This window comes from Phyllopteryx taeniolatus, chromosome 4 (genome assembly GCF_024500385.1).
Source record: "Phyllopteryx taeniolatus isolate TA_2022b chromosome 4, UOR_Ptae_1.2, whole genome shotgun sequence".
Lineage (NCBI taxonomy): Eukaryota > Metazoa > Chordata > Actinopteri > Syngnathiformes > Syngnathidae > Phyllopteryx > Phyllopteryx taeniolatus.
This window is the reverse complement of record NC_084505.1, coordinates 10,882,945-10,909,221: the sequence shown is the minus strand read 5'-3', so window position 1 is coordinate 10,909,221 and position 26,277 is coordinate 10,882,945. Positions and strand designations below refer to the sequence as shown.

At 39.5% G+C, this 26,277-nt stretch overlaps 1 protein-coding gene and 1 long non-coding RNA gene across 6 annotated transcripts in view; one reads left to right on the top strand and one right to left on the bottom strand.

The window, feature by feature from the left end:
- caly (calcyon neuron-specific vesicular protein) overlaps positions 1-20,224 on the bottom strand; it is a 37,667-nt gene extending 17,443 nt beyond the window's left edge. For 2 of the 4 annotated variants that reach the window (XR_009787996.1, XR_009787995.1), the window contains exons 1-9: positions 20,091-20,224; positions 16,621-16,759; positions 16,274-16,384; positions 14,707-14,820; positions 11,972-12,188; positions 9,425-9,495; positions 9,150-9,309; positions 8,943-9,053; positions 437-604 (exon numbers count right to left, since the gene is read on the bottom strand). Coding sequence is in view for 1 of the 4 variants with exons in the window: in XM_061769394.1 (XP_061625378.1) it covers positions 11,095-11,105; positions 11,972-12,188; positions 14,707-14,820; positions 16,274-16,384; positions 16,621-16,749 (582 nt within the window). In the remaining 3 variants the exon portion in view is untranslated. Of the gene's footprint in view, positions 1-436; positions 605-8,942; positions 9,054-9,149; positions 9,310-9,424; positions 9,496-10,982; positions 11,106-11,971; positions 12,189-14,706; positions 14,821-16,273; positions 16,385-16,620; positions 16,760-20,090 lie in introns of those variants that run through there. The other 2 variants (XR_009787997.1, XM_061769394.1) reach the window with 2 other exon arrangements.
- LOC133476257 (uncharacterized) lies at positions 13,159-20,323 on the top strand. 2 transcript variants are annotated; one of them, XR_009788005.1, is made up of 3 exons: positions 13,159-13,370; positions 19,807-19,928; positions 20,026-20,323. It is a non-coding gene; the product is annotated as an uncharacterized LOC133476257 (long non-coding RNA). The 2 variants fall into 2 exon arrangements; XR_009788004.1 differs by having other exon boundaries at positions 13,163-13,370; positions 20,045-20,323.
- Positions 20,324-26,277: the final 5,954 nt, after the last annotated feature.

Here is a 26,277-nt window from a genome sequence, read left to right as displayed (position 1 = left end):
AAGCGGGTACAAAACTGGGTCAGACAGAAGTGGCAGTTAGAGGGGTCTTTTCTGGACACTCGTATGACAAAACCAAGGTGTTTTTGGAAATGAAATTGACACTTTCATACTATAACCATGTTAGAGTCACTCTACGGAGGTCTAAATAGTCAACATATGGGACCTTTAAAGCAGTTGGGCAAAAATGTTTCAAAACGGTGAAAAAACAATTTACAAAATATTTCATGTCACTAACTTTAGACAGGAACCTCCTAAGTTTTGCATGAGATTAAAAATGTAATGGCAGTATGTTGTTCTAATTATATATTCACATTGTGTGATTATTGTCAGAGAATAAAAAAAGATTACATATTGTGTGTGTGTTTGTGTTTGTGTGTGTGTGCGCGCGCCGGTTATAAGAGACCAGAATGGGGTTTGTCGGCTTGTCAGTACACACCAGTGGCCCCCATGGTGTCTCTCAATGTCTTCTTCTTAATTACCCATCATTCTTCTCACGACCTGGCCCCTCACAAATTACAGCACATTGTCCATCGCCGATCGGCCTGTCATCACGCGGCTCCATATTTCAGAGCACGCATTGTGGACTGAGAGCAGAGCTGTGGGGCTGAGAAGAGAAACACACAACACGACCATTTGTGTGTGTGCGTGCGTGCGTGTGTGTGTGTGTGTGTGTGTGTGTACATTCACACACTCGCTTTCTTTCTGGCCATTAACTGTGGTGCCAGCTGACTCTGTGACCCAGACTCTTTTCTGCCACATCAGTAGCACCAAATGACAGCGGGGCAGTATGAATATCCACTACACGTCAGCCTTGAAGAGGACAAGTGTATTGGCCGTCGTGTGTGTGTGTGCGTGCGTGCTCGTGTGTGTATGTGTGTGTTGATCTCAGTGGAAAAGTGTATTTTCTGTTGATTATCAGCGTAAGTGCATTACTCAGGTGATGAATGGAGAAGAAATGACCTTTTGTTCTGGATAGGTTGATGAATGTCATGAGTGAAGTCCAGTGACCCTGCATTGTCAAGTGGATGCTCTTTGAGCAAATTACATGAAAAGGTGTGTGCGAGTGTAAATGTGTGTGTAAATGTGTGTGTGTGTGTGTGTGAGAGAGAGACAGAAACGGGCACAGCGCATTACATGTTACATTAACGCTTTCACGAAGCTCAACTGACAACTAGGCTATTGACTCAACCGCCAAAGCATATGGGTCATGACCCACTGAATTTCCTTTTGAAAAGCGATGAATTTTAGTGATATAAGTACATTTGAATTATTGGCAGTTGTTATCCATCAAAAGGTCAGAATTGTTTCTAAAGGGGGGGGGGGGGGATATTCTAAAGTAATAATTTTCAAACATTTAATGCCAAAATGTCGTTAATATTAGATGTCCAAAATGATGTTTCATGATTTGCAACAGGTTTTCTGAAAATGCTGATTACATTTTTGGATACACAGTACGAATAGGATTTTTCTCCTACTGCTTAATATGCCTTTTCCGTGAAAACTATCTCAAATGCATCACAGTGTCTTCAGAGTTCCCTTGTATTCATTACACAATAACAGACAGCAAAATAAAGGGTGTTATTTTTGAGATATGAATGAATATGTATAAATTTGTGAAAGCGTTGGGACTATTGCGTCTCTACCATTATTACGATTGTATAAAGACAAGAGTGTAATGGGTTTCATGAGTAGTTAGGCTCATTTATGCATATTTATCCACAGTTTGAAGGGCAACAACATCTAAATTGTGCAACTCACACGCTTTTTATGAATCTTTTTTTGTCTTTCCCGTTATTGGTCAAATAATATGAAAATGACCCATACAATGATGAACAGACACAGCAGACAGCGCAACACCACTAAAGGTCACAACAGAACATGCAAATAGGCTTCTTTTATCTGACATTAACTAGAGTCCAGTAACATTTGTTGTATTAATGTTGCCTCTTTTTCCTTTAATTAGTGAATTCAAATGTCAAATAATGAAATACAACTAATATGTTAGCAATATACACAAATGTGTAAATTTAACATTTTATTAAATAATTGATCAGTTAAATCAAATTAAATTAATTAAAACGTTTTTAAATGTTTTACATTTTGTTAATTTTGGTTGCAACTGCATTTAAAGTCTTATTTTAAGGAGAAGAGTGGCCGGCGTGAACGGTGGCTCATTTGCAAAAGACGGGACCACCAGCTCAAAAGAAGAGCCAAACTGTCTGATTTCAGCAAGACTAAAAAAAACTTGTACTTTAATTCCTGGTCCTTGGAGTATTTTGACAAAACCATGTCACATATATGTTACGAAGCGAATTAACCTGACCTGGGAACTGCTCTAAATTGTGGTCATCTCTAGTATGTCTTCTTCTAGACGGAATGTGTTATTGTTTCTATATGCTAATATTAAGTACATTACTCAATATTTGTACATAACCTAAGATAAATAAATACATAAATAAATAATAGAAAGAAATCGCCTGCACGGATAGTGTAGTGGTACATGCTGCTCCCTTTTGAGCAGACGGCGCATGTTTGATTCCCAGACACCGGCAGTTCCATGTAAGCCTGGTTAAAATAATTGGTGGGTTCGTTATGTCAGCGAGGGCATCTGGTGTAACAAAATGTGCCAAACAAATCATGCGAGTGACCCAATGTGGTGACACCTGATGGGACAAACTGAAAGTCACAACATGATAAGACTATAAGGTTTACAATCAAATATACAGTGTTATAGCACATTTGCCTCACAGTTCTGAGGACCGGGGTTCAAATCACGGCCCCACCTGTGTGGAATTTGCATGTTCTCCCCGTGCCTGTGTGGGTTTTCTCCGGGCACTCCGGTTTCCTCCCACATCCCAAAAACATGCATGGTAGGTTAATTGACAACTCTAAATTGCCCGTGGATGTGAATGTGAGTGCGAATGGTTGTTTGTTTGTATGTGCCCTGCGATTGGCTGGCAACCAGTTCAGGGTGTACCCCGCCTCCTGCCCGATGATAGCTGGGATAGGCTCCAGCACGCCCGCGACCCTGGTGAGGAGAAGCGGCTCAGAAAATGGATGGATGGGAAAAATTGTATTAAAATCCAAAAATCCAGTGTCCTGGAGCATACCTTAAATTGCACTGATTGTCTATATACGTTTTTTTGGTGATATTAGTGCTTGATTACCAGTGATTGGCTGGCCAGCAGTCCTGGGGATTTCCGAAGGGTCATCTGTGGTGTGGTCCCCACAAAGTCACCTGGGAAAGTTCCAGCTCACTCGTGACCCAAATGAGGACAAGCGCAATAGAAACTTGATGAATTGATAGTGTTTGATTATCTTCATTATTTACATTGATATTTTAGCAGCAACAATAAAATAAACAGAGAAACCCATTGATGTTATTATTCAGCATTGAAAGACGTCTCTGCTCCTCTGAGTTTGATTCTTGTTCCATGTTGTTTTTCCATTTGATAAATCTGGCAACATAAATGCAACCTTTTCCTAAATGTTTTTTTTTTTTTTTTTTTTACAACAATTTAGTGTGTCAGTGTGTGTGGCTCGTGTGTTTACTTACTTCTCTGGTATTCCGAATGTACAATTCTGTTCATCTTGTTGGAGAAAATTAGTTGAGCTGCCAATGCAAAGGCTGAGAGTGTGCATGCCAAGCTGTTGCATCAGCTGAACATTAAAAACGGATTGAAAAACAAACACATAGTAAAGTATAATTGTAGGTCTTGGCAATAAGGACTTTTAATTTTACAAGTTCTCCCTATCATTAGCCTAAATGTGAGTAAAACACTAATTAATAATCACAAGCATATGCTGTACAAAGCATGGAATTTTTTACTGGGACGTTAGGTGTAAATGGGATTAAAAAGTGCAATGACGGCTGCTCACACTCTCCACCCAACATGGTCGAATGGCACTTTTTACAGGCAAAAGTATGGCCTTAATTTCATCCAAAATCACATTTACAACACATAATCACATGGACTTTTCATGAGGGCAAAGCACGTTTGCTCAACTTTCCATGCTGCCTGAAAAATGACCACAAAGTGTCATGTGTATAAAGAATGTACTTGTAGCAGCCTGCGGCTCCCACAATCAAATGCCTCTTAATTATAAGCAATCCCCCACAAGTGCTCAGTGGGACACATGAAAGTAAGTGTAAGAGGTGGAATTTGGGATTGGTGGGGTGGGGGGTGTGACTCCGCTGTGAAAAATCAAAAAAGGTTCTCATTGAGGGGAACACGGTGCCTCACAGCTCTGAGCTGTGCTGTTCTGTTCAAATCCAGGCTCTGGCCTTCCCGTGTGGAGTTTGTGTGGGTTTTCTCCAGGTACTTCAGCTTCCTTCCACATTCAAACACATTCGTGTTAGGTTTATTCAAAACTCTAAATGTTCCATTGGTGTGAAAGCTTGTTTGTTTACATGAGCCCTGCAATTGGCTGGCGACCAATCCAGGGTGCACCCTGCCTCGCGCCCAAAGTCAGCTCGGATAGACTACAGCTCACCCATAAACCTAATCAGGACAAGTACTATAGATAATGGATGGATGAAAGAGTACTCATTGAATACAGTCACTTCCTTCCTAGCTAATTCCCTCTATCACCCAGGATGGAAAAGCAAAGGGGGTGATCTCCATTTGGTACTGATTAAGAACAGGCATTTTTTTTTTTTTTTTTTTTAAAGAAGGAGTAGGGGGGCCAAGAGACCACAGGAGTCCCACACATGCATTAGAAGGCTCCTTCTAATTTAGATGTCTAAGAATTCATTACCTCATGCCAGTAAGTCTCAGCCTCAGTGAAAATAAATGGCACAGGGCAGCGTGCACTCGGCCCCATTTGTAAACCATTAAAATATTTTCGATGTGACATATTAATTAAAAGTGTTGCCTTGAAGGTCCCGAGCCTGCGAATGTGAGCGTGGTGCTTCATGCATGCTGCATGACGTAGCGGACACTCGTAAGGTTGCCGAGGATCCGTTTCAATCATCTGTAACTTATCGTGTCATGACAAAACAAAGACACACATCTATTGAGATGACTCATGTTGTGTTTTACTGCGTGTTCGAGTTCCCTCCCTCGTCCCAAAACACAGACAGAAAGTTGACCAGAAACCCAAAAGAAAAGTAATATTTTCAATATGCTCTCCAAATTCTTCGACAATAGATTTTTCTTCTTATCTGCACTCCAGAATGACACAACCTGATTTAACATCCTAATCAGCCTTTGGTCGTCATAAAATACTCTTACTACTACTACTAATAATAATAATAAAGATTTGAAGATTTTAAATGCACACCTGCACAATCTATCAAAGAAAAATCTGGTTTAAAGACCCTGTGAAGTGATTCCAGTGGATTGTTTTTTTTTTTTTGTAAGTCCATTATATATATATATATTTGAAGATAAGTGCTGAAAACATGCACAGACTGAGAACAATGTAGTACTGAATTGATGAGATTTGGTGATAAACTGTTTTTACCCGTTTCAGTTGCCCGGATTTTGGGGGCATAGGTAAAACCAAGCTAAAGTAGACTACGGACCTGGGCTTTCTTGCATGAGTCAGCCCTCCCCCACAATATAAGTGAGCCCTGTCATTCCATCAGTGGCTACGAGCCACAATTGCAAATTATTTAGTACTAATAACTTGGCCCATTTCTACTTAGCTAGCAAGGTACGCTAAAACCTGTACACCCACGCGTGGTGTACAGAATGAGGTGGTGGCGAATCGGGTGGCCACACTGTCGGATAAGCCAGCTACTTATATGTTCTGATTTGGAAAAAAATTGGAAAAAAGTGATGTTTCAGGGTCAAACTGCTGCCATTATTCACTGAGAAATACAGCAAAATCTAACAATCTTGCGATATTAATCAAACTAAAGGGACACCATTTTAATGGGTTTAGCTGTTGTTTGTGCTGCTTCCTACCGCAGGATTTCGTGGGAATCCGTTTTTTATTAATTTTGCTCGCAAACAAACTAACGGATGCCAACATACTGCATGCATCTTCTTGTTAAAATATTAGACAAATCTGCATATCATTCAGAACACCATTCACTAATGCGAACAGTGATTGTTTGTAGACTGAAAGAAACAGAATCTCAATGTGTTTGCGCCACTGATACAAATCCTTTGGGCGCTTCTTCTTCATCATGTGGATTGTCTTTACCTCTCTCGGAGAATTAGAGCTCTAATAACGTTTATTCCTGGCCCCCGTAGCATCACTAAAATGTTTACAACAAGAGCGCAGCAAGCTCCTTTGCTGAAGCCGTGCATTCATTACACAGCCTTTGACTCAATTTACTGAGTATAAATATATCCATTTCATTATGGCGGCCGGTCAAATATTTGTTTCGGCGGGTTTTCCCCCATATAATGTAAATTGCTGCAAGCTGTTGCACTTGGAAAAGGCATTCTCATGATGCTTTTCTCCACTCGCATAAATCGCTGCTAAATACCGCATTGAAATGACTACTGACAGCCAATTTATTCCAGGAATATCACAACCCCCTGAGGAGCCCCTTGGTTTTTAATGGTATTGATGTTATTTTTCATCACTGGCCTCATATATTTCTGTTTTAGCTCGAGTTGCACATGAAAGATAGAAAGCGTTCAATATGATATGTCATTGTCAGGAGGCAAGTGAGATATGAAGTGAAACAGTAGCTGTAAAGCAGTATTCTCTAGTTCCTAAACAGTATGAGCAGGTGATTTTTCAGTACAGTAAAGTTCGGACTACCCCCGCGGCGCCGGCTTAAACAAAGATGCGGCTTATTTGCGGATTTCCATGTTCCCAGGCTCCTCAAGATCTTCTCTCGTCTCAACTTCTCTCGAACACGACATTTGCTGTTCATAAATTGACGGTTCATGAAATTTTCACTGCGCTCATTCATTTATTAACTATTGCTGCATTCATCCAAAAGCACTGGCAGACATATAGTCTCTCTGTTCTGTGGAAACCATTAGAACTGCTCTCGTTTAGCATTAGCTTTAGTTTGCTTTGCCAACTGATTACTTCTTCATGACGTCATCAATCGACTGTACCTTTGCATTTGACTTTGTTAAATAAAGCCCTGGGACTAGAGGAGACTTAAAGGGGAACTAAACCCAAACCATTTTAAAGCAAGAATACATTGGATGTGGCACATCTGTCAATTGACACTGAAAAGATCAAATGTTTAAGGATAATAGTTAGATGTCTCACATTTTCTTTGTATTGTCAACTGACTATGTACTAAACATCTTTTCAACATATCAGCACTCAACAACTACAAAAAGAAATGTCATCCTAATTTCCATCTGTCATCTGAACAGTGACCGTACATGTGAAAGTTGACAACGTGTGTGAATATTTACAGCCCGTTGTTCATGAAACAAAATGCGCTGTTGTGATGCATATGTCAGACTTTCCATCCGGCTGACTATTACTGTATTACCTTGCCAATTTCTAAATAATGAGATGCCCACGTATGAGATTGTCTACATTACCATTATTATCCCCCCCCCCCCCCCCCCCCCCCCCATCAACTAGGCCAATCTAAAGGTGAGTCATGCATATTTGGCACTCAAATCTGCTTGCTTGAGAAGTAGCTAAAGGACAACACACATTAAACCCAATTTAGAAGGTTTGAAGTTGAAACAGAGCAGTGACAACGATCTCTCTGCCTAAAAATCAAAATCAAACAAATTTGTTTGTGTGTGAGCGCCGTAATTTCATGGCTCCGGAGCCATTTTTCACAAGACCATCTTGAGGACAAACCTGTGACTGATCGAAACCACCGTTATGGACAACAATGTAAAATGTCTGACAAAGAGATGTATGGCATATTTAAAGGGTGTGATATAAACTCAGTTGGGTGGAACACGGAGGGCTGGCACCACATTGGGCCTCTGCAGCCATGGGAGCAGCCGACCTCATGAATCCTCCACTGTAATAATAATATCAGTCAGTGATAAAAGCACTGGCTTTTATTTGCTCAGTGGGCAACGAAAAGCAGTGTGTCTGAACCCTCCATAAGTTACGATCAGTCGCTCCCGCCCTTTAAACAGCAGCTTGATAGGATCTGTTGTGTGCGCTCTGAGCTTGTCTAGTGTTACTCCATCAAAGAGGCCCCAATAGAGCTGAATGGAGGATGATGTGTGTACTGCCTCTGCTTAGTGGAGGCATTTCCAGCTGGCGCCAGAGTAGAGGAAACCCACTGAGACACACAACAACACATACAGACATCGGGGTCAGCCCGGATTCACCCTCCTATTGCCTGACCACACCTCCCCTTTTTCAGGCCTGACTGCCTCTCTCTCTTTTGCTCTTTGTTCGGGTCTCATCCATGTTATGCTACATTCTGGACCCTAATTCGTTTGGATGAAGCTGAATAATGGCGGGGAGTGAAGGTTGAGAAGCCACTGGCATCAAATGAGCTCCAACACAGGAGCTGTAAACAAAATTCGGCTTTTACAAAGATAATAATGCTCTGTTTTGATTGGCAATGTCAGGCGAAGTCTTCATTTATTTAAGATCTATTATTCTGTCACCCATGTAGAACGGCAGAGCAACATTGAGCTATTCCTAATATTTTGACCCCTTTATGTAGCACAGTAATAAATCCAAAATATGATGCAATGCTTTCCACACCATTGCAAACTCCAACCACAACAATAAACCGATAAAGGTTTTTGAACTTATTTACTTCCATGCCCTGAGCTAACTGGATCTAAACTATGACACCAATATCACTATGGAGAAAAATAAACCCTAAACACTAATGGTGTAATATGGACTATGTTTAAAAGGCCACACACACTCCAAACCTTGAACTACTGATTCGTAGCACTTGTGGAAAAATGGGAGTGCAAATGAGATGCAGATGAATAACTACTGTACAAGTGGACAATACCCGTACCATTTTGTTAAAAAATAAGAAAACCCAAAAGTGCTCCCTGAAAAAACTTGAAACTTACAAAAGTATTATCCATCCATCCATTTTCCGTACCACTTCTCCTCACTAGGGTCACGGGTGTGCTGGAGTCTATTCCAGCTCTCTTCGGGCAAGATGCAGGGTACACCCAGACCTGGTCGCCAGCCAATCGCAGGGCATATAGAAACAAACAACCTTTCACCCTCACATTCACACCTACTGGCAATTTTAGAGTTTTCAATTAACCTACCATGCATGTTTTGGGGATGTGGGAGGAAATCGGAGTACCCGGAGAAAACCCACGCAGGCACGAAGAGAACATGCAAACTCCACGCAGGCGAGGCCGGATTTGAACCCAGGTCCTGAGAGCTGTGAGGCAGATCTACTAACAAAGTCGCCCACCGTGCCGCCTAAAAGAAACAAGACAACAAAAAGTAATGAAACTGCCCTGCACAAAAATTACTCCCCTTATTTTGTTGCATAATGTCTGCAATTAAGCAATTTATGTAACTCTAAATGAGACACCTTGTGCCACTTCAGGGTGTAGTCCGCCTTTCGCCTGAAGTCAGCTGGGATAGGCTCCAACACCCCGCGACCTGCACAGGACAAGCGGCATTGAGAATGGATGGATGGATACTGTAGTTTTCAAATCAGAATTCAAGGATAACGGTTTGTTCAAATTACTTTGAAAAAAAAGTGCTTGCAATATCTCAGCATTATTTTTTACACATTACAATGTGAAATTCTGGTACAGATTTGATCAAGAGTCATGGAAGTTGACGCAAATGATTTGCATTCGCCAGCCACAGAAATGATGTGGAGGGCCGGATGTGGCCCCCAGGCTGTGAGTTCGACATGGCTGCCATTTGGTTTTATTATATCCACTTGATACTCTTTTCATCTGAGAGGTGTGGTTTAAGGATTAAAATAAAATGTTTCTTTTAACAGTATTTGATTTCATATCTTATCAAATTATCAATTGTCGTCTTTTGTGTTAATGTTGTTTACGTGTTCGACTCTGTAGCATGTATTTTGAGTAACTACTGTTTCAACGAATCATGTGTAACTACGGTATTGATGAACTATATGCTGTACTAATCTATTATTTGTACAGTTGATTATACAGTATGCGGACGCCAGGAAGATTAGGAAAGGGCTACGGCACAAGCTCATGAGGATGTCGGCAGTGGCTGATGCTTACGACAGTCATTGATAGTTTCATCAAAATACTTTGCCTACATAATGTATTTTTAATAGTACTATATAACTTCTGAGCCGGATGAGGACATTTCACAGAGCCTTGAAAGCCACCACACCTACACCACCAAAAAAACAGTCAATATCAAAAGTAATTTAGCATATGACCGCCAGCACTTGCTGAAATTGCGATCATCATGATTTCGAGTTTGTAACTACGACGGTTGGGGCGCGCTCTAACTAAGCTAGCTAGCTTTAAACAACAAACAATGGCGGCGTGCGCTCGAGCCATCTTATTTTCCGGGTCACACTGAGAGAAAGCGCATCGTTAGATTTACTCTAAATTTCACAGAAAACAAGAAGAATAACCGTGAATCACGTCCACATAGTTTTCTATTGTGTCCGACTCCTATAAACGTGTGATTTTCAACGCCAAAAACACTTTTTGCAGTCAGATTTGCGCTGTTACACCCACGAGGAACATTTTCATCACTGTCAAAAATTCAAATAAACACATAACGTAGATAACGCTAATAAAAATTCACCCCATAAGAATCTGAAAAGTATTCCTGTAGCCGTCATTGCCTCTGATCAAATCAGATGTCCGTCCACGTTTTTTGTCCTCTTTCGCCAATCACTTTCACTTTTTGCAGTCAGATTTGCACTGACACAACAAGTTCTTCAGTAATGCGTCTTCATTCAAATTGAGAACAAGCAGAGCGTCCAAAATTAGCAGTAATGGTTACTAGCCCTTTACTAGTACCTCAAATACATGAGCGGATTCATGTAACTGGTCCCTGACTTGCTGACTCTCGCATTCCCGCACACCCAACACTGTGTACTGTATAGTTCATACAAATAAGATGCTGCTCATGGAGTCACGTGCACGTGTTTGGCTGATGCTGTTGTGCGGGCCAATGTCATGCAGACTTCAGGCCGGACAAAATTGCTGCGCGGGCCGGAATTGGCCCGTGGGCCGTGAGCTTGTCATGTCTATTTCAGAGGAACACTGAAAAAGGAAAGACACTTGTGAATGAAAGAAATTGACATTTTTATTTGTCTCCATGCAGTGTCATTTGGGCAGATGGATGTGATGTAAGGACAAGATGCGCTATAATCTCACACTCGTAACACGCACACACACACGTTCAAAAACATAACCATTTTAAATAAAGAGGAGCTGGGAAAGGAGCGCAGGCAATGATACGGACACATTTAAAATGAATCTACAATGACTTGTACAGTAACATAAGATCTATTTGCTGGAATAGCAAACATGTTGCACATTTCAATAAAAATTATGTCCAACCGCAATCTACAAAATGTAAATGTGTAATTCTAGCAGCTACAGCAGATGCATTCATATTTCCAAAATCACAATGAAACATTACTTTATGCCATTGCATGTACATTTACTTACATACTATTAATAAAACGACTTTTATTCTTGTATGGGACATAATCAGTTTCGACACGCAAACATTTCTTATTTAAGAAAACAACTTTCATAATGATAGCACAATTTAAAAATTGTCCCGCAACAGCAAATGATGACAACAAGCACTTCTCATTAAAATGTCACCTTCCACCATGAGAACATACACCACAAATATGTATACATAGTGTGGTGTACAGTGCATAAGGGAAAACACACTTAGAATGAGTTTAGTCACAGCTCAGTAAAACTGCAAGTGACATTTTCAAACATTTTAATAACATTCTTGCATCTGACCGCAACCTCTAATATGCGCAGACGCGCGCACACACACACACACACACACACACACAATTTGATTAGTGGATGTACTGAAGCACCACTGACTGCCCAGTGAGAAAAAAAGCACACTAACATTCACTCATCTCCCCTCAGTTCACCTTTGACTGGCTGGCTGTCATGTTTAGCGGCGTCAGTCTCCTTCAGAACTCTGATGACCGGCAACCACGGCGATGGCATCTCAGGCGCTGTCCTCTTGACCTGGTTGAAGCGGCTGAGGGCTGCATACAGCCCAGAGTTAGCGCTGCCTGGGATGTCTGCGGGATTCTGCTGCTCGCTGGAGAACGGCTCCAGAGCGGCTGGAGTGCAGTGCCTTTGCTGTTCACACAGAAAGAATAGTCCGACACATGTGGTCACATCCAGGGCCTTGACATGCTAGAACCTTATCTTTGGTTTTCCTTTTTACAGTGGCTTACTTCTTTTTATACTTGTAAGAATGTTCAAAAGTAAGATGCGTGACGCAGTGTATCCTTCGTGTTGTACATTCATCATTGGTCATTAGACTTTTGACGTCCTCATGTTGATAACGATAGTGGTTACAGTTCAAATTGTTACTTTCCTGTACTCTTAATACACGTTTTTGATGAAAACAGTTTGACCCTGTTGTAGTTCATTACTATTTCCATTGTTTTCCTCCAAAATCCAAACAAGTTGGCATTCAACCAGCATCCTGGAATGGATTGCGTTCGGCCTTCAAAGCGCCACTGTATTAGCAAACAACTAGGCTCATTTTTACATCACTAAAAGTGAAGCAGGTCTGTTGGATATTTGGGAAATTAGTTATTTGGCAGCACTAAGCAAAAGCTTTTTAAGTGATTTTCACAAAATTATGTGGAGGGATAGGGTATAGGCCAGAAGAGTGTTGAAACAAATTTGGGGAAAAGCTTCAAATTTACTTTAAGGTGTGTGCCTCTTAAAATGTTACTGCAAATACAAGTAGACTTGACACCGATTTTATCGGCCTTATCGGTATCGGCCGATAATTAGCATTTTATGCTGATCGGCTTTAATGTCATAATTCGCCGATACGATCAATGACGTCATTAATCGGCTCCGCAAAATACCTTTACCCCGCGTCGCCATCATGCACAGTATATTTGAATCCAAAAGCTAGTTTATTTTTAGCCTTGTCTCTTGGCGTAGTCCTGTAAATTCCTGACGGCCAATAAAGTTATTAAAAAAAAAAAAAAACATGTCGGCGGTGTGGGACAGACAACAAACATGTAAGGCCCGGATCACAGTACAAGACAAATTTGCTCTTTCACGATTGCACTATGTCAGACTACTGCAATAAAATCTTGTATTCCGATCCCACCGCATCCCGTTTTTTCCAAACACTGGGCTTCATCCTGTCAACGCAAACGCAACCGGATACACTCGTTACCATGGCAACGACAACAATAATGGATCGCGCCGTGTGTTTGTAAGAACAAAATGGGGGAAAACGTGTTGGTGGTCACCGGTGCTCAGGAGAGGACGTTTGTTTGAGGCTTGCTTGAGGTATGTTCCCGTACTTTTAATACGATACGGCTCGCAAGCAGGCAACAAAAACGTTATGTAGCCTAGCAAGCTAGTGCTAGCACGAACGGTTGTACGTAAACATGCCGCCATTCTGTCGAATCATGCTCTAACGTTTCGGTGTGGGTGATTTAATTAGTTAAGTTAGCACCCATTATTTCTGTCATATTGTAATGTTGGTTGGACCTGACTGATTAGAATACACGATCTGACTAGAGCAGTGATTTCCAACCTTTATGGAGCCAAGGAACATATTTTACAATTGAAAAAATCTCACGGCACACCAACAAACACAAATGTCACAAAAAGTGGATATATTAATTACTGTATTTACTTCCTGCCATCTAATAGAAAAACATTAATTTATTCTGTCTGTCACCATGCCTCACTGGCATAAATGGAGGAACAAAGATACATTATTTATTGTAAATATAGGTTTTTGAGCAATTAAGTAGACCAGTGTATACAGTAAATGAACAGGTCATTTAAATAGACACATTCCTCCATCATGTGATGGGATCAGTGATCGTTTTTTTAAACTCGCTGATCGGTGATTGGTGATCGGCCCCAAAAATCCTGATCGTGTAAAGCCTAAATACAAGTGTACAAATTAGTTTGTGAGACATATTTTAAAAAATGTCTGTCACTCATTTGTCAAATAGAAATTATACATAGAATTCAATTTCATGTCAAACCAGGTGAACAGAGCACAGACGAGATTTTCTTGTAATTCTTAATTACCCAAGTTATTACCGTATTGTAATTGGATTGCAATGCTTGCATTTCAATAAAATAGGATAAATTGAACAATAACAACACCCACACTCGTTTTTTCCATATCTCCAGCGACGCATTAGCAGGGAAAAAAATGCTAAAAGCAACTGTATCCGGCAAAAAACTTCAAAGGTTCCCCAGTCCTCCTTCCCTGCTAAGCCTTTAATCACAGTTTAGTCACGCTCAGTCCTAATTAAAGACCCCTCCGATTCACAGGCGGGCGTCCCAGCCGCTGCCTGACCAGAAGCCAAGCGCTGTCCCTCCCTCTACCCCGTCTCTCATTTTCTCCTGCGAGAGAGGTTCTTTAACTAACATGCGTGCGGCGCTGCCTTGCTACACGATGCCCCCGAGGTGTCATTAGGAGATAATGACTTTCCTGCTCCAGTGTTGAGAACATTCTACTCAAGTGACGGATGTGAGGGTGTGCCGGGAAACAAAGTGCCGGATGACGAGCCACATTCTGTGTTCTACTGCTATAAAGCACACTTTGGACTGGACGACTTAATAAGCTACTCCCTTGTGTTTGGGGTTGTGTGTTGTGTACCTGAAGGATGAAACCCTCTGGGCAGGTAAGACGGTTGTACCACATGGCTTTGTACATGAGCAGGAGGAAGAGGCTGGTTAGGAAGGCCAACATGATGAGAATTAGACCTGTGATCTGAAGAACACACACAGACACACTCTCATGAACACATGTATGCAGCATTTATAGCTAAAATAGCTACAATTATTCAGCCCTTGGGCAACGTTTACTGCATTTTTATTTGACGAATGGTAAGAATAATCTTTTAACTGGAAAAGGCCCAAGTGGCAAAAGACTGTACAAAGTTATGTTAGGGATATTAAATATAGAAATTATTTTGAAAATTATGAATGCCCCGATCTTATTGGACAATTAGAATCTTTTGCACCATTCTAAAGGTTCTTAATAAGGTCTAGCATAGGGGGTAACCTAAAATAATCAAAGAATCACTTGGAGCCATTTCTCACAGAAAACAAAAACATAACCACATAAATTGAAACGAGATCATCATTACTTTAGTCGTCGTACATTTTGTGACAACTTTCTTTGGTGGTGTGCCGTGAGATTTTTCTCATGGAAAATGGGTGCCTTGACTCAATAAAGGATTGGAAACACTGGACTAGTCAACTAGTTGATTTATGGACTTTACGACTCCACAATGACGTTTAGAGTTTGAAGTCGACTAGTCATTTATCACGTTTCAGGAGGAGGCAGAGCCACTTGCTGCAACAGATGAGTGTACTCAGTTAAATTATTTGATTTAAATTGTCTTCTATTTCTGAAGAAAATTCATGATTATTTGCAAACACAAATTCCCACCACACAGAACAGGTTTCCCATTTCAGCCAAAATGTGCAAATTTTACCTGGCTGTCCAACGACAAGCATACCAAGGAGGAGGATTTTTTTTACTCTGGCTGGAGATACCTAACATGCAACAGCGGGCGAGCCTTCACCCCGCATATGTCGATTTTATGTAAAATATATTTTATGTAAAACAGTTGAGTTGTTGATGTATTTGCTATTCTGTGCATGAGCCGTTGTCAGCAAAGGTAGATAATTGAAAAGCATAGACTTCTCTCATCTGACTTTTTTTCCATCAGTGGAAAGAAAAGAAAAAGAAAAAACATCAATGACATCAGCGACTAGTGTCGATTTTATAAAATCTGATGTCATGCAACCTCTAGTGTTGGTCATACTCGTTAGATGATTAGTAGTGGAGTAATTAATATAGCTGATTTTCATGAAGCTTGGAATTCATCAATTCCCACTCACTTCATTCATTGTGCTGCAACTGACTGATAATCAGAGGTATAGAAAATGGATGGATTGACTGTCAACTATTATTGAAATTATAGTACATTTGGACCCCGGACTGAACACCCACACAAGCATGAAGAGAACATCCAAACTCCACATTGGATTGCTGGAGCTGAGATTGGAACCATGAACCTCAGAACTGTGAGGCAGAAGTGCTAACCACAAGCTCGTTGTAAATTAGACATGCACAGTACAGTACAGTATGTATTGTTTTTTTCTTTTTTTTTTTTGGTAAGGGGAGGGGGGGGGGCGTATCAGAACTAGAGTACCTTGGCTCTGTCAGAGACATCTTTGTACAAGTTGATGTTTAGCTTCTCAATGCTGGGCATAAACAACTTCTTCTTCTGCAACTGGTAATGAGTGGACGTCTTCACAATAACCTGAATCGAAAAGAAATGTGCAATGAATCTTAGTGTCTTCCTACTAGGTAGACTAGTTGTAATCGAAGAATAAATGTGAGTCAACCATGTCTTTAAAAGACCCGCTCAGATTAGAGGGAAGATGGCAGCAAGATGTAATCTGCTCACTCCAACTGCATTGTTGCTACGGGCAGCATGTTGTGGTCATTGTGCAACATTATCAGCAGAGAAAAGCAACCGTAATAGGCCGTATTTACCTTGTCTGCAAAAGACCGCTGCAGCTGGCTGACCTCCAGGGGTGTGATGAGGGGGATGTTATCAAAGCCATCATCTGCAGACGGCTGCTTCTCCATTTTATCAGACAGACTCGTGCCCAGCTTCACCATGACTGCACTGCTGCGGGCGGGACAGGCAACTTAGACTTACTATGAGTTAGGGTGAGAGGGTCTTGATGAGAACGACAAACACCGTAGAGATGCTAGAGATGGGCGCAAGAAATTCCTTTACTACAAAGTAAACATGGAGAGAGCAAAGTTTGATCAGTTTTTATTTGCTGTAACTATTGCAATACCGTAGATTTCGTGGACCAAGGGTGGGCAAACGTTTGTGCTCAAGCTACAGATGCGCAAGGTACACACAATGTGCATGTTTACTCTATAGATAAAATTATTTACCTGTTTTTTTTATTTTATCATTTTAAACAAACCAATTAACCAATTATGTAAGACAACACATTTTTTTAAATGTGTATGTAATTGTTTTATTATACTTATATTTTTAGTATATTATTTGTAATAAAAATGAACCAGTTATTTAAAATGATAAATACCAAAAACTAATGAAATAAATATTTTAACAAATTATTTTTTAGGAGGCAAATGGCTAAATTAATACAACAAATATAACAGGACTCGATCATATAAATATTCGTTGGGCCAGATTAAAGAACTGAGCGATGACCCTGGGCCATACTTTGCCCAACCTTACCATTGACTGTCACGAGGCAGGGTTTGAATTTGACATGCTTATGTTATTCTGGAGTTACTTTATTAATTTATAATTGGTTGGTGTACACTAAAACAGAAACGTAATGATATAGAGGATATAAATGGTTTTTTTTTTCCAATGCCAATCCTTTAGCGATATGCTGTAAAATTTTATTCACACAAGATGAATTCAAATGAAAAGAAAATATATTATAGCCTGTTCTTTTAGCCATACAGTATGCTTTAAGGAGATTTCATGGATTCTTCAATTTTAGAAATGATGGACGGCTAGAAGAACATAGTTATCTTAGCATATAGGCAGAAAACTGAAGAAAACGATTCTGATTTAAGACTGCTTAGCAAGCTCAGTAATTAACATTTAATTAATTTGGAACTTTTTCTTGCAATTTTTATTTTTTTTTTACATGAATGGAGACTACCTCTGCCATTACTCATGGAAACTAAAGCGAAATTGGCTTGCTTGCCCAATAATACATCTACCGTAATTATATTATTGTTTTTGTACAATTACCAAACAACGTGTATCTGTTAACATGAAACTGATTAAAGGTACTCATCTAGACAATTTCAAGCTCACCAAGAACCAAATGAGATGTTTTCAGTGGAGATAATTGGCTGACACAATCACACCCCAGCAAGAAAGCAAAATATATTGTACCAGTAATCACACATAAGTGTGCAATACTGTATAATAATGTGGAGACATAGTGCAGTACTGTATATGAATTGTGATGTGTGAAAGTTGGCTTATTCCTGTCAATGGGGTCATTGGTTTTGAATTTCAAAGATGTTATGATTCATCTGCCACTTTCATTCAAATCTCTGATTTTTACTGTTTACTATGGTTCTCATTGATCCCATTTCTTTTCTCTCACTTCAAACAAGTGAGCATCCAAATGTGGCAGGAAGCGGTAATGAGTCATTCCTCGGTCATTCACACAGCGTAACGATGAAGAAGCCACTGGCGCCCTGCTGTGCTGACTCACTGACGATACACAACCTGACCGATTCCAATAAGCCCTTTTTCTTATACACATTATGACAAATAACCTGTGAGATGCACTTGTGGCAACATAAAAATGAATATAAATTGGCAGCTGTCAGATAGTACGGAGGGATTGATTGACGTTGACCTGAAATCGTAACAGAGGCAAAACAGTGCAAACCGTGACCAGCGTGTGAAACACCCAAGACTCACACTGCCCTTTGTGTTTAAAACAAGCCGTAATGGCGGTGTGAAGGTGCACTTTAGACACGTCAATGTCCCGCTTTGGTGAGTTTTGTCGGAAAGGGACAGGCAAAGAAATCTGTGGATTGTGTCTCAATACGTTTGTCCATCAAATGCATCTTTGGACACAGAATCCAATCACAGACACTAAGCAGCAGCTCTCTAAGGAAGGCCATTACTCAAGAATATCCAATGTTCTCAGTGTGTGGGTGGGTGCTGGAGGAACGTGTGAGGGCGATGAATCATCCTGATGAGCATCTGTGGTTACCAAATGAACTGGGAGCATTTAACAAACACGAAATGGTCACACATCTGAAAACAAATCAGCCAAATGGAAGAGCTGCAAATAATATTACATTTCATTTGAAGATATTGTACATCCCTGTATGTATGACTTATTTATATGACAGTTGTAATAGTACATAGACATCAATGTTAGTATGAATTAGGGATTCATCATTACAATTAATCGATTAATTTAGAAAATATTCTATTGTCAGTGTTGTATTGATGGTTGATTAATAATTTCTTGAAGCAATTGAGGCAACATGCAGTACGCTACTAGACTGCAACCAACAGAGGTACTGTTGATTCAGTTTTTTATCTTAAGAAGAACATGGCGTAACCTAAGTTGAAATACAGTGAACCCTCTTTCATTACAGGGGATATGTTTTTTTTGTTTGTTTTGTTTTTTTACACACTTATCACACGTTTTAAACACATTTCAACATGCAGTATTAAAGCACATTGTAAAATCTCATTAAAAAACAATCACTATAGACTGCAGATTCCTACAAGAGGCAGATATGTTTCCCAAAAAAAAAAATTGCGATATAACAGTGGCACCAACGATGACTGCGATAAAGGAGAGAAACACTGTACATCCATGTTATGGAAATTCCTTTGGACATCATGATCGAGCGCAATACATCAGAGACACAGAAACTACAGTTCAAACACATTTAACAGATTGATTGATTGCTACATTTGCCCCATAATCAATGAAGGAAGTGTTTTCAAAAGCCCATCCATTGTGTAAATACCGAGTTATGTGTGCATCTCAAGTTCAGGTTGCGTGTCTGTGCAAATGTGAACTTGCTGCATTAACAAAGGAGGTGCAGTCAGACAAAGAGCATCAATGCAACAACAAATCCACACGACATGTAGAACTAACAAAAAAAATACATTTTTTCATTGTTTTTGTTTAGTTCTGTATGATGAGACGGATGCACCTCCTCTAATGGATGTTGTGGGATTACTATCTAATGCGGCCAACATTGAAAAGAAGACACTCACTACCAATAAAGGTCCAGTGACTGTCACCGACAAGGTAAATGATGATGTCTGACTTGCACTAATCAATGACGATCAAATGAAAAAATATTTCTTCACACTGAGATTATAACAGCAGGGCTGTGTTATTTCAGCATCTACTGTATTTCTCAGCCTCTAAACACAAGCTGCTGCAGTCTGGAAAAGAGAATTAACTTACTGCGGATGTCTCTGCTCTGTGGCCAAGTGGAGGTGATCGCACGCTACTGATGCTGCCGGGGACTTGCTGTGAAAGATGGTTGCCGTGGTGATGTTTTGTGACCGGACTGCGCATGTCACCCAGCTTGCGGCAGCTTCCGGAAGCTGAATGTGAACTCAGCCTTGAGAATCATCTAATGGAAAGTCAGAGATTGATTGATAGTCTTTAATAAAATCATATTAGCAGCATTTACAGATTTATCTGTAAAAGGCCTCAGATTTTGTGCCAGTTAATATAAAAGTAAACACATTAATTCCATTTTTTCTTCCAATGATAATATGAAAAATCAGAACCCCCCAAAAATAGAACATTTTGGATGCATGCTAAAACTTCATTACGGATTTTCTCACAGGCACGACAACATACAGTATCATTTTTCTTTGCCATCTAAGAATTTGGTTAGCACAATGAAAATGTCAATGCAATATGCCAACCATCCCCACTATGCTGTTTAAATGTTAAGGCGTACATTTCCGACTCCATCATACTGCAATCAGTATGGACAAAAAATCTATTTTAAAAAAAATTATGCAAAAAAAAAAAAAATAAATGAATAAAATAAAAGGACATCAGATTGATTTGATGGGGCCCTGACCTCCCCCATCCATACGTCGTACTGCTGAAAACAAATTAGGGGTTCCGAGGTATATGACAGTGTTCTGTTACTACAGTGGTATTTATGGTATTAGAAATTCTCTCATCTAAATTTGTGCAAAGGTCAGAACAAACCATTGTCTACCACTAACCTACACTAACGTGTCACAATTACAGTAAATATTTAATAAACAATCTAATGAAAAAGCATAAATACGGCAGTAACAGAACAGGATGATGTATTCTTATAGTGCTGTATATGAAATGTCATAATTACAGTAAATATTAGGATGAAAAGTATTTCTTGGCCATAACGAATAACTAATTAAAGAATTGGAATTTTCAGTAAGGTCAATAAGAATAGTCTGGAAAACAATCTGTCTTTGGGTTACTTTGTTGAAGCTTCAATCAGGCACAGGTCTGGCCGAGTGCAAGCAGTCTGCCAAAGTGTACAAAAAAAAAAGGATTCATCAGAGCAGGGTTTTTATAGTATATGAACACGAGATGTTTGCGACAAACTGATTTCTGTTTATCGGGGTGATAAACATTTCATGTAAAAAGGAAAGTTTGTGTGGTTGACAGCTTTCGGGACGAATCTTGCAGGACAACACAGACAGCATAAGTAGAATTTGTAAAACAGCACAAGTTAATGTCAACCTACTTTCAAAATGATTACAGAGAAATGAATGACGCAAATTTCCATAACACCATGAAATGGAATGAAAACCAGTAAGTAAGTACCATGGTAAATGAATGTGCCTTTTGCTTACAGTGATCCCTCATTTATGGTTAACTATTCAAGAATTCACCTATTTGCATTTTTTTTCTTTGGAACTGACCCTCCATCATTTATTGACTGAAATTTTGGTGCTCTTTATATAATACCCTAAGATGAATGCCACCAAAGCCCTGTCTAATGGGAAAGTAATAATTGGTGTCAAGGAAATAGGTTGAAGTGATACATCTCGACTGTTCTAAAATTAGTTTACTCCAGGTTGTTAGTGTATAAATCAAATGATCTATAAACTATTTATTTTAGGGTAATGTACAATTAATTTAAAAACAAAGAGTTTTGATATCATGGTTTGTGGTATACAGTATTTACTGTTTAAACTGTTTATATTTGCCTATATTAATATTTTGGGGGGCCTTCACCGCCAGTTTTTTTTTCAATTCGCAGCTGTGTTGAGTTCCTAATCCTCACAAATAGCAGAGCCTGAAAGCACATCGAGTGATGTAGCCAAACCCGACTGAACTTCTGCGCAGTGTGCAGGGTTCGGCAACTAGTTACATGAGGGAAGTCGCCAACTGTCTTTTCTATTTTTGTATTTTTTTTTTTTTCGATGGTCAGGTCCAAGTCTGGTTCGGCGGCATCGCACAGTGTGCGTCGGGCTTGAGGATACGCTCTCCTCCGAAACGTGAACTGTCATAAGTCGGGACCGCTGTAAACTGTGGATGACCTGTATGTGCATGGTCTAAAATGTGTTATATTTTTAGGACAAGTGTAATCTGAATTGAAGTATTTTTCTAAAGGTTCCCCAGAATATCCCCAATGGTAAGGAAAAACACTTATCTTGTATCCTTCCACATACTGTAAATGTGTCAAGAATACACTGTAAGTACCCTCAGGCGGATATTACAAACAAGTGTTTCCCAGCCTGTATTGAGCCATGGCACCCATTTTACATGATAAAAATCTCACAGCACACTACCAAAGAAAAATGTCATAAGGAGTATGAACACTGAAATAATCGTTTCAGTTTACTCAGAAATGGACTTACTCAGTGTAAATCTGGGCCTGCTTAATTGATCACAAATCTGATACTCGCAGGACATCATGACCTGTTCTGCTGTATAAATGGCAACAGGTAGCTATACAGGTTAATTGTACTTTCTGCCATCTAATGGAAAAACATTTAACTGTGCTGCCTGTCACAATACGCCACTGGCATCAATAGATGAACAGAGATATATTTGTAATTAAAAAATTCCAGACAAATCAGATGAAATTAGGTAATTCCCAAAGCACCCCTGATTATCTCTAATTGCACTTGTGTGCCACAGCACCCCGGTTGGAAATCATCGTTATCAAAAAAATATATACATTCATTTGCACTTCTTTATCATTTTACTTAACTGACAATGTCTCTGAGCATTTTCCCTTTTTCTTAATTGTGACTCAGCGGTTTCTTCAATCTTTTCCACTGAGGTTCTGGAAATCATGTGTATTATTAACTTAGTGGTGGTAATTTAAAAGAAAGCTCCTTTCAAGTTGGACAGAGGGTCAAAGGCTAGTAATCTGGGAGCACCCATATCGTACTTGCATTTAACCTAGGAACAGATATCATGTGACCTCAGTGACCTGCAAATCTTCAAACATTTTGATATCAGTGACATACCGCCAGAGACAGCACACTGAAAATGTTTCGTGCTGCACAGTGATCTGGATGGGCTCATTGGGAGACTGCAAGGGGGAGCTGAAGCATATGAAGATGTTTGTCTACAAAACAGAGAAAAAGGCTCTAAGTATGTGTGAGACAAGTTTGTTAAAGAGAGCTTTGAGAAGAAGTGAGCGGGCAGAACAGACTCAGCTGTAGATTTAGCTCAACCTTTTCGTGGGGAAAAGGGCCCGTGCCGTTTCCCTCGTTGGCTATGCTTGGCTGTATGAATTCATTAGGCCTGGAGGAAAGCAGCCGCCCAAAAATCTGAAGCCCCCTTGCACAACCCTCCCTCCTCTCCCAAACCATCAGTTGAGGCTACATTTATTACTTTGACATTTTCTTGACACCAAAGTAGAGCGTCTATTTGTTGCACAGAGGTGTCATCGTCACAGTGTGAGAGACTGACAGTCCTAGATGAGAGGGATTTTTTTTTTTTTAAATTGAAATGGCAATCAATTAATCTGCAGAACAGACACTGTGATATGAAATGTATTGACGTGTATCATTTTTTTGAGTTTTCAATAATTATTTGCATACTCACAGGTATGTATGTAAAATAATATTGATACATTTTTTAAGTCTTTGTATAGTTTATAAAATTTAACATTTAATTCATACAACTTTATATATTTTCACATTTCATGTAAAACCATCTGACTGCTCTTATGCTATACCAAAGGCATTACAAAAAAAATAATTAATGGTTAGTCAAACTGAATACCTAATAAACTTATTTTAGACACTGCAACAGTACTGTTTTAAGTCTAAAACAGTTTGCTCACTTCAGTTTTATAAAAAGAGTATTCTATAAGCATTTAAGTCAAACATTTTATATCAGTGAGTGGATAGCAGCCACAGAATATAAAAAAAGTTAAACATAAATTTTTTTTTAATTATCAGTACGGTTGACACTAGATCATCATATACATATTGGTGGGGGGGACTACCAATATTAATGTTGGGTAATGTTCGTTACATCATCTACTATCAGAGAGTAATGACTGAAATAGAGTACATGAAATGAAGCAAAATTGCCATTAGTAAGTGTTTATTCAAACCTTTACAGTGTTTTAGACAAAACCATGCTATGATAGAAGGGGTACCAGTAGTGTGAGTTTACCATAAGGAGAAGGCTACGTGGTTGAGGTTTTATCAAGATCCTGGAGAACACTTCTGTTAGACCCACAAATCAACTTTGAAAATACTTCCTTTCATATAATATTTTGAACATTATGAATATGTCCTTATTATGATATATATATATTTTTTATTTTTTTTTCGGATACGTACCATGAAATATTTTTTTTATGTAAAATGGAGTAAAACAATACTTTTTTAGTTAAACAGAATGTTATTAATACCTAAATGGGAATCTTAAAATGAAATACTATTTTTCTTGATCTTCTGATTTATTCCTGCATACAATTAATATAATTCCGCAACATGAAATTTAGATTCGATGTAATAAAACTCAAAAGTTATAAATGAAAAGAGTGTTATTTTCTTTGACATGAGCGTCTGCTTTGTTGTTACAATGACATAAAAATATACTTTACTGCCAACTTGTACACTTTGTTGATTGACGTGTGCTGATGGTCAATCTTTACAGTTTTAGCAATACATTTATAGGTGGAACGTATTCAGTGTAAATCGCAGTGCGGGAAGCATTCATATAAAGGTAAAGGAATATCGAAACGGATGTGGTCATAGAAAGAAAATGTCATAAAAAAGATAGCATTAACCTAGGTTGTTTCGTGTGTAACTTAGTAAGAGCTCACAGACGTCAACAAATTTAACCGAGCGCGCCATCACGTGGGCAAAAGGCCACATTGCAAGACTATTCAGTTGACGGTACAGTCGGCCTTAGAAACATGAATTAATAGATACGTGTCGACACCAGTGATGCCGCGTTATAAAATGCCGCCATTTTGAGTATCCAGCAAAGTAACGCGTTACTTTTTCCAGGTTTTTCAAACCAGCTAAAGTTACTCTCAGGTCTTCAATGCCTCACACGCACATAATGCGATTGGGACGGGATTGTTTCCTCTACAATGCACAGTGACGGTACAGTAGCATAAAAGTGCAAAGTAATGCACGAGTTCACTTTCGCCACACAATTTTTATTTTCCATAGTAAAAAGCGTATTTGATTGGTGTTACTTTTTAATTTACAGATTAAGAATACAGTTTTTCTGTCGTGTTAAGCACGCAATGCCTTGTGGGTTAATTATTCACACCGGAACGCGGAAGGACGTTGTCACTGAAGGATTTACAATACTCATCTTAAATAATATTTACAATGAAAAGTGAGAACTTTCAAGTTCGTCTGTAGTCCAGACTGTGAGCTGGTGTAGCGCGCTGCATGGCTGACGTTACGTAAGTACGTGCTTCTCCCGCCGCCCCTCACCCACAGCTTTGCTAGTTAAACAGTTGCGTTATCTTTTCACCTTTTCTCGCTTTTCGCATCAAAATTACGATTGTGGGAGCAATGGCGTGTGTGTGTGTGTGTACGCCCAATATACTTTTGAACTAAATCAGTAAAGTCAGTTACTTTTAAGCTCAAGTAACAGTGACATTTTCCAGGTAACTGTGGCAACACTGGTTGCTACTAAGAACTGGACACGAGAAAAAAAATAATCACAGGAACAGTTAATTGGCAGTTTTGTTATGGCAAAAGTACTCCCTCACAGAAGTATTGTACAGATACTTGGTTAAACAAGTCAAGTACAAATACTGATGATCAAGCAGCAATGTTGTAACTCTGTCTTGCGTCTTACATTTTTTTCACTATTTAAAACAGCAGGACCAGCACCCAGACTGGGAAAAAAATATGCTAGCGTCCATATACATTTTCACTCATGGAGGGAGCTCTTCATAGACGTCAGTGTTTATGTGGTGGATGGACAGATTGCCGAGCAAAAATACCCCACCACCAACTTCACTGAGCAATCAAGTACAAGCCAGAATTTAGCGCTGTTAGCTAACGGTAATCTATACATCCAACAAAACACAATGCACCTCTGCTTACCTTTTTGAAGAGGCATCACACACGGGGGACGGGGGCAAATGTACCATACCTTCCAAGTTGTAGTCATATCAGTAAAATGTTTAAGG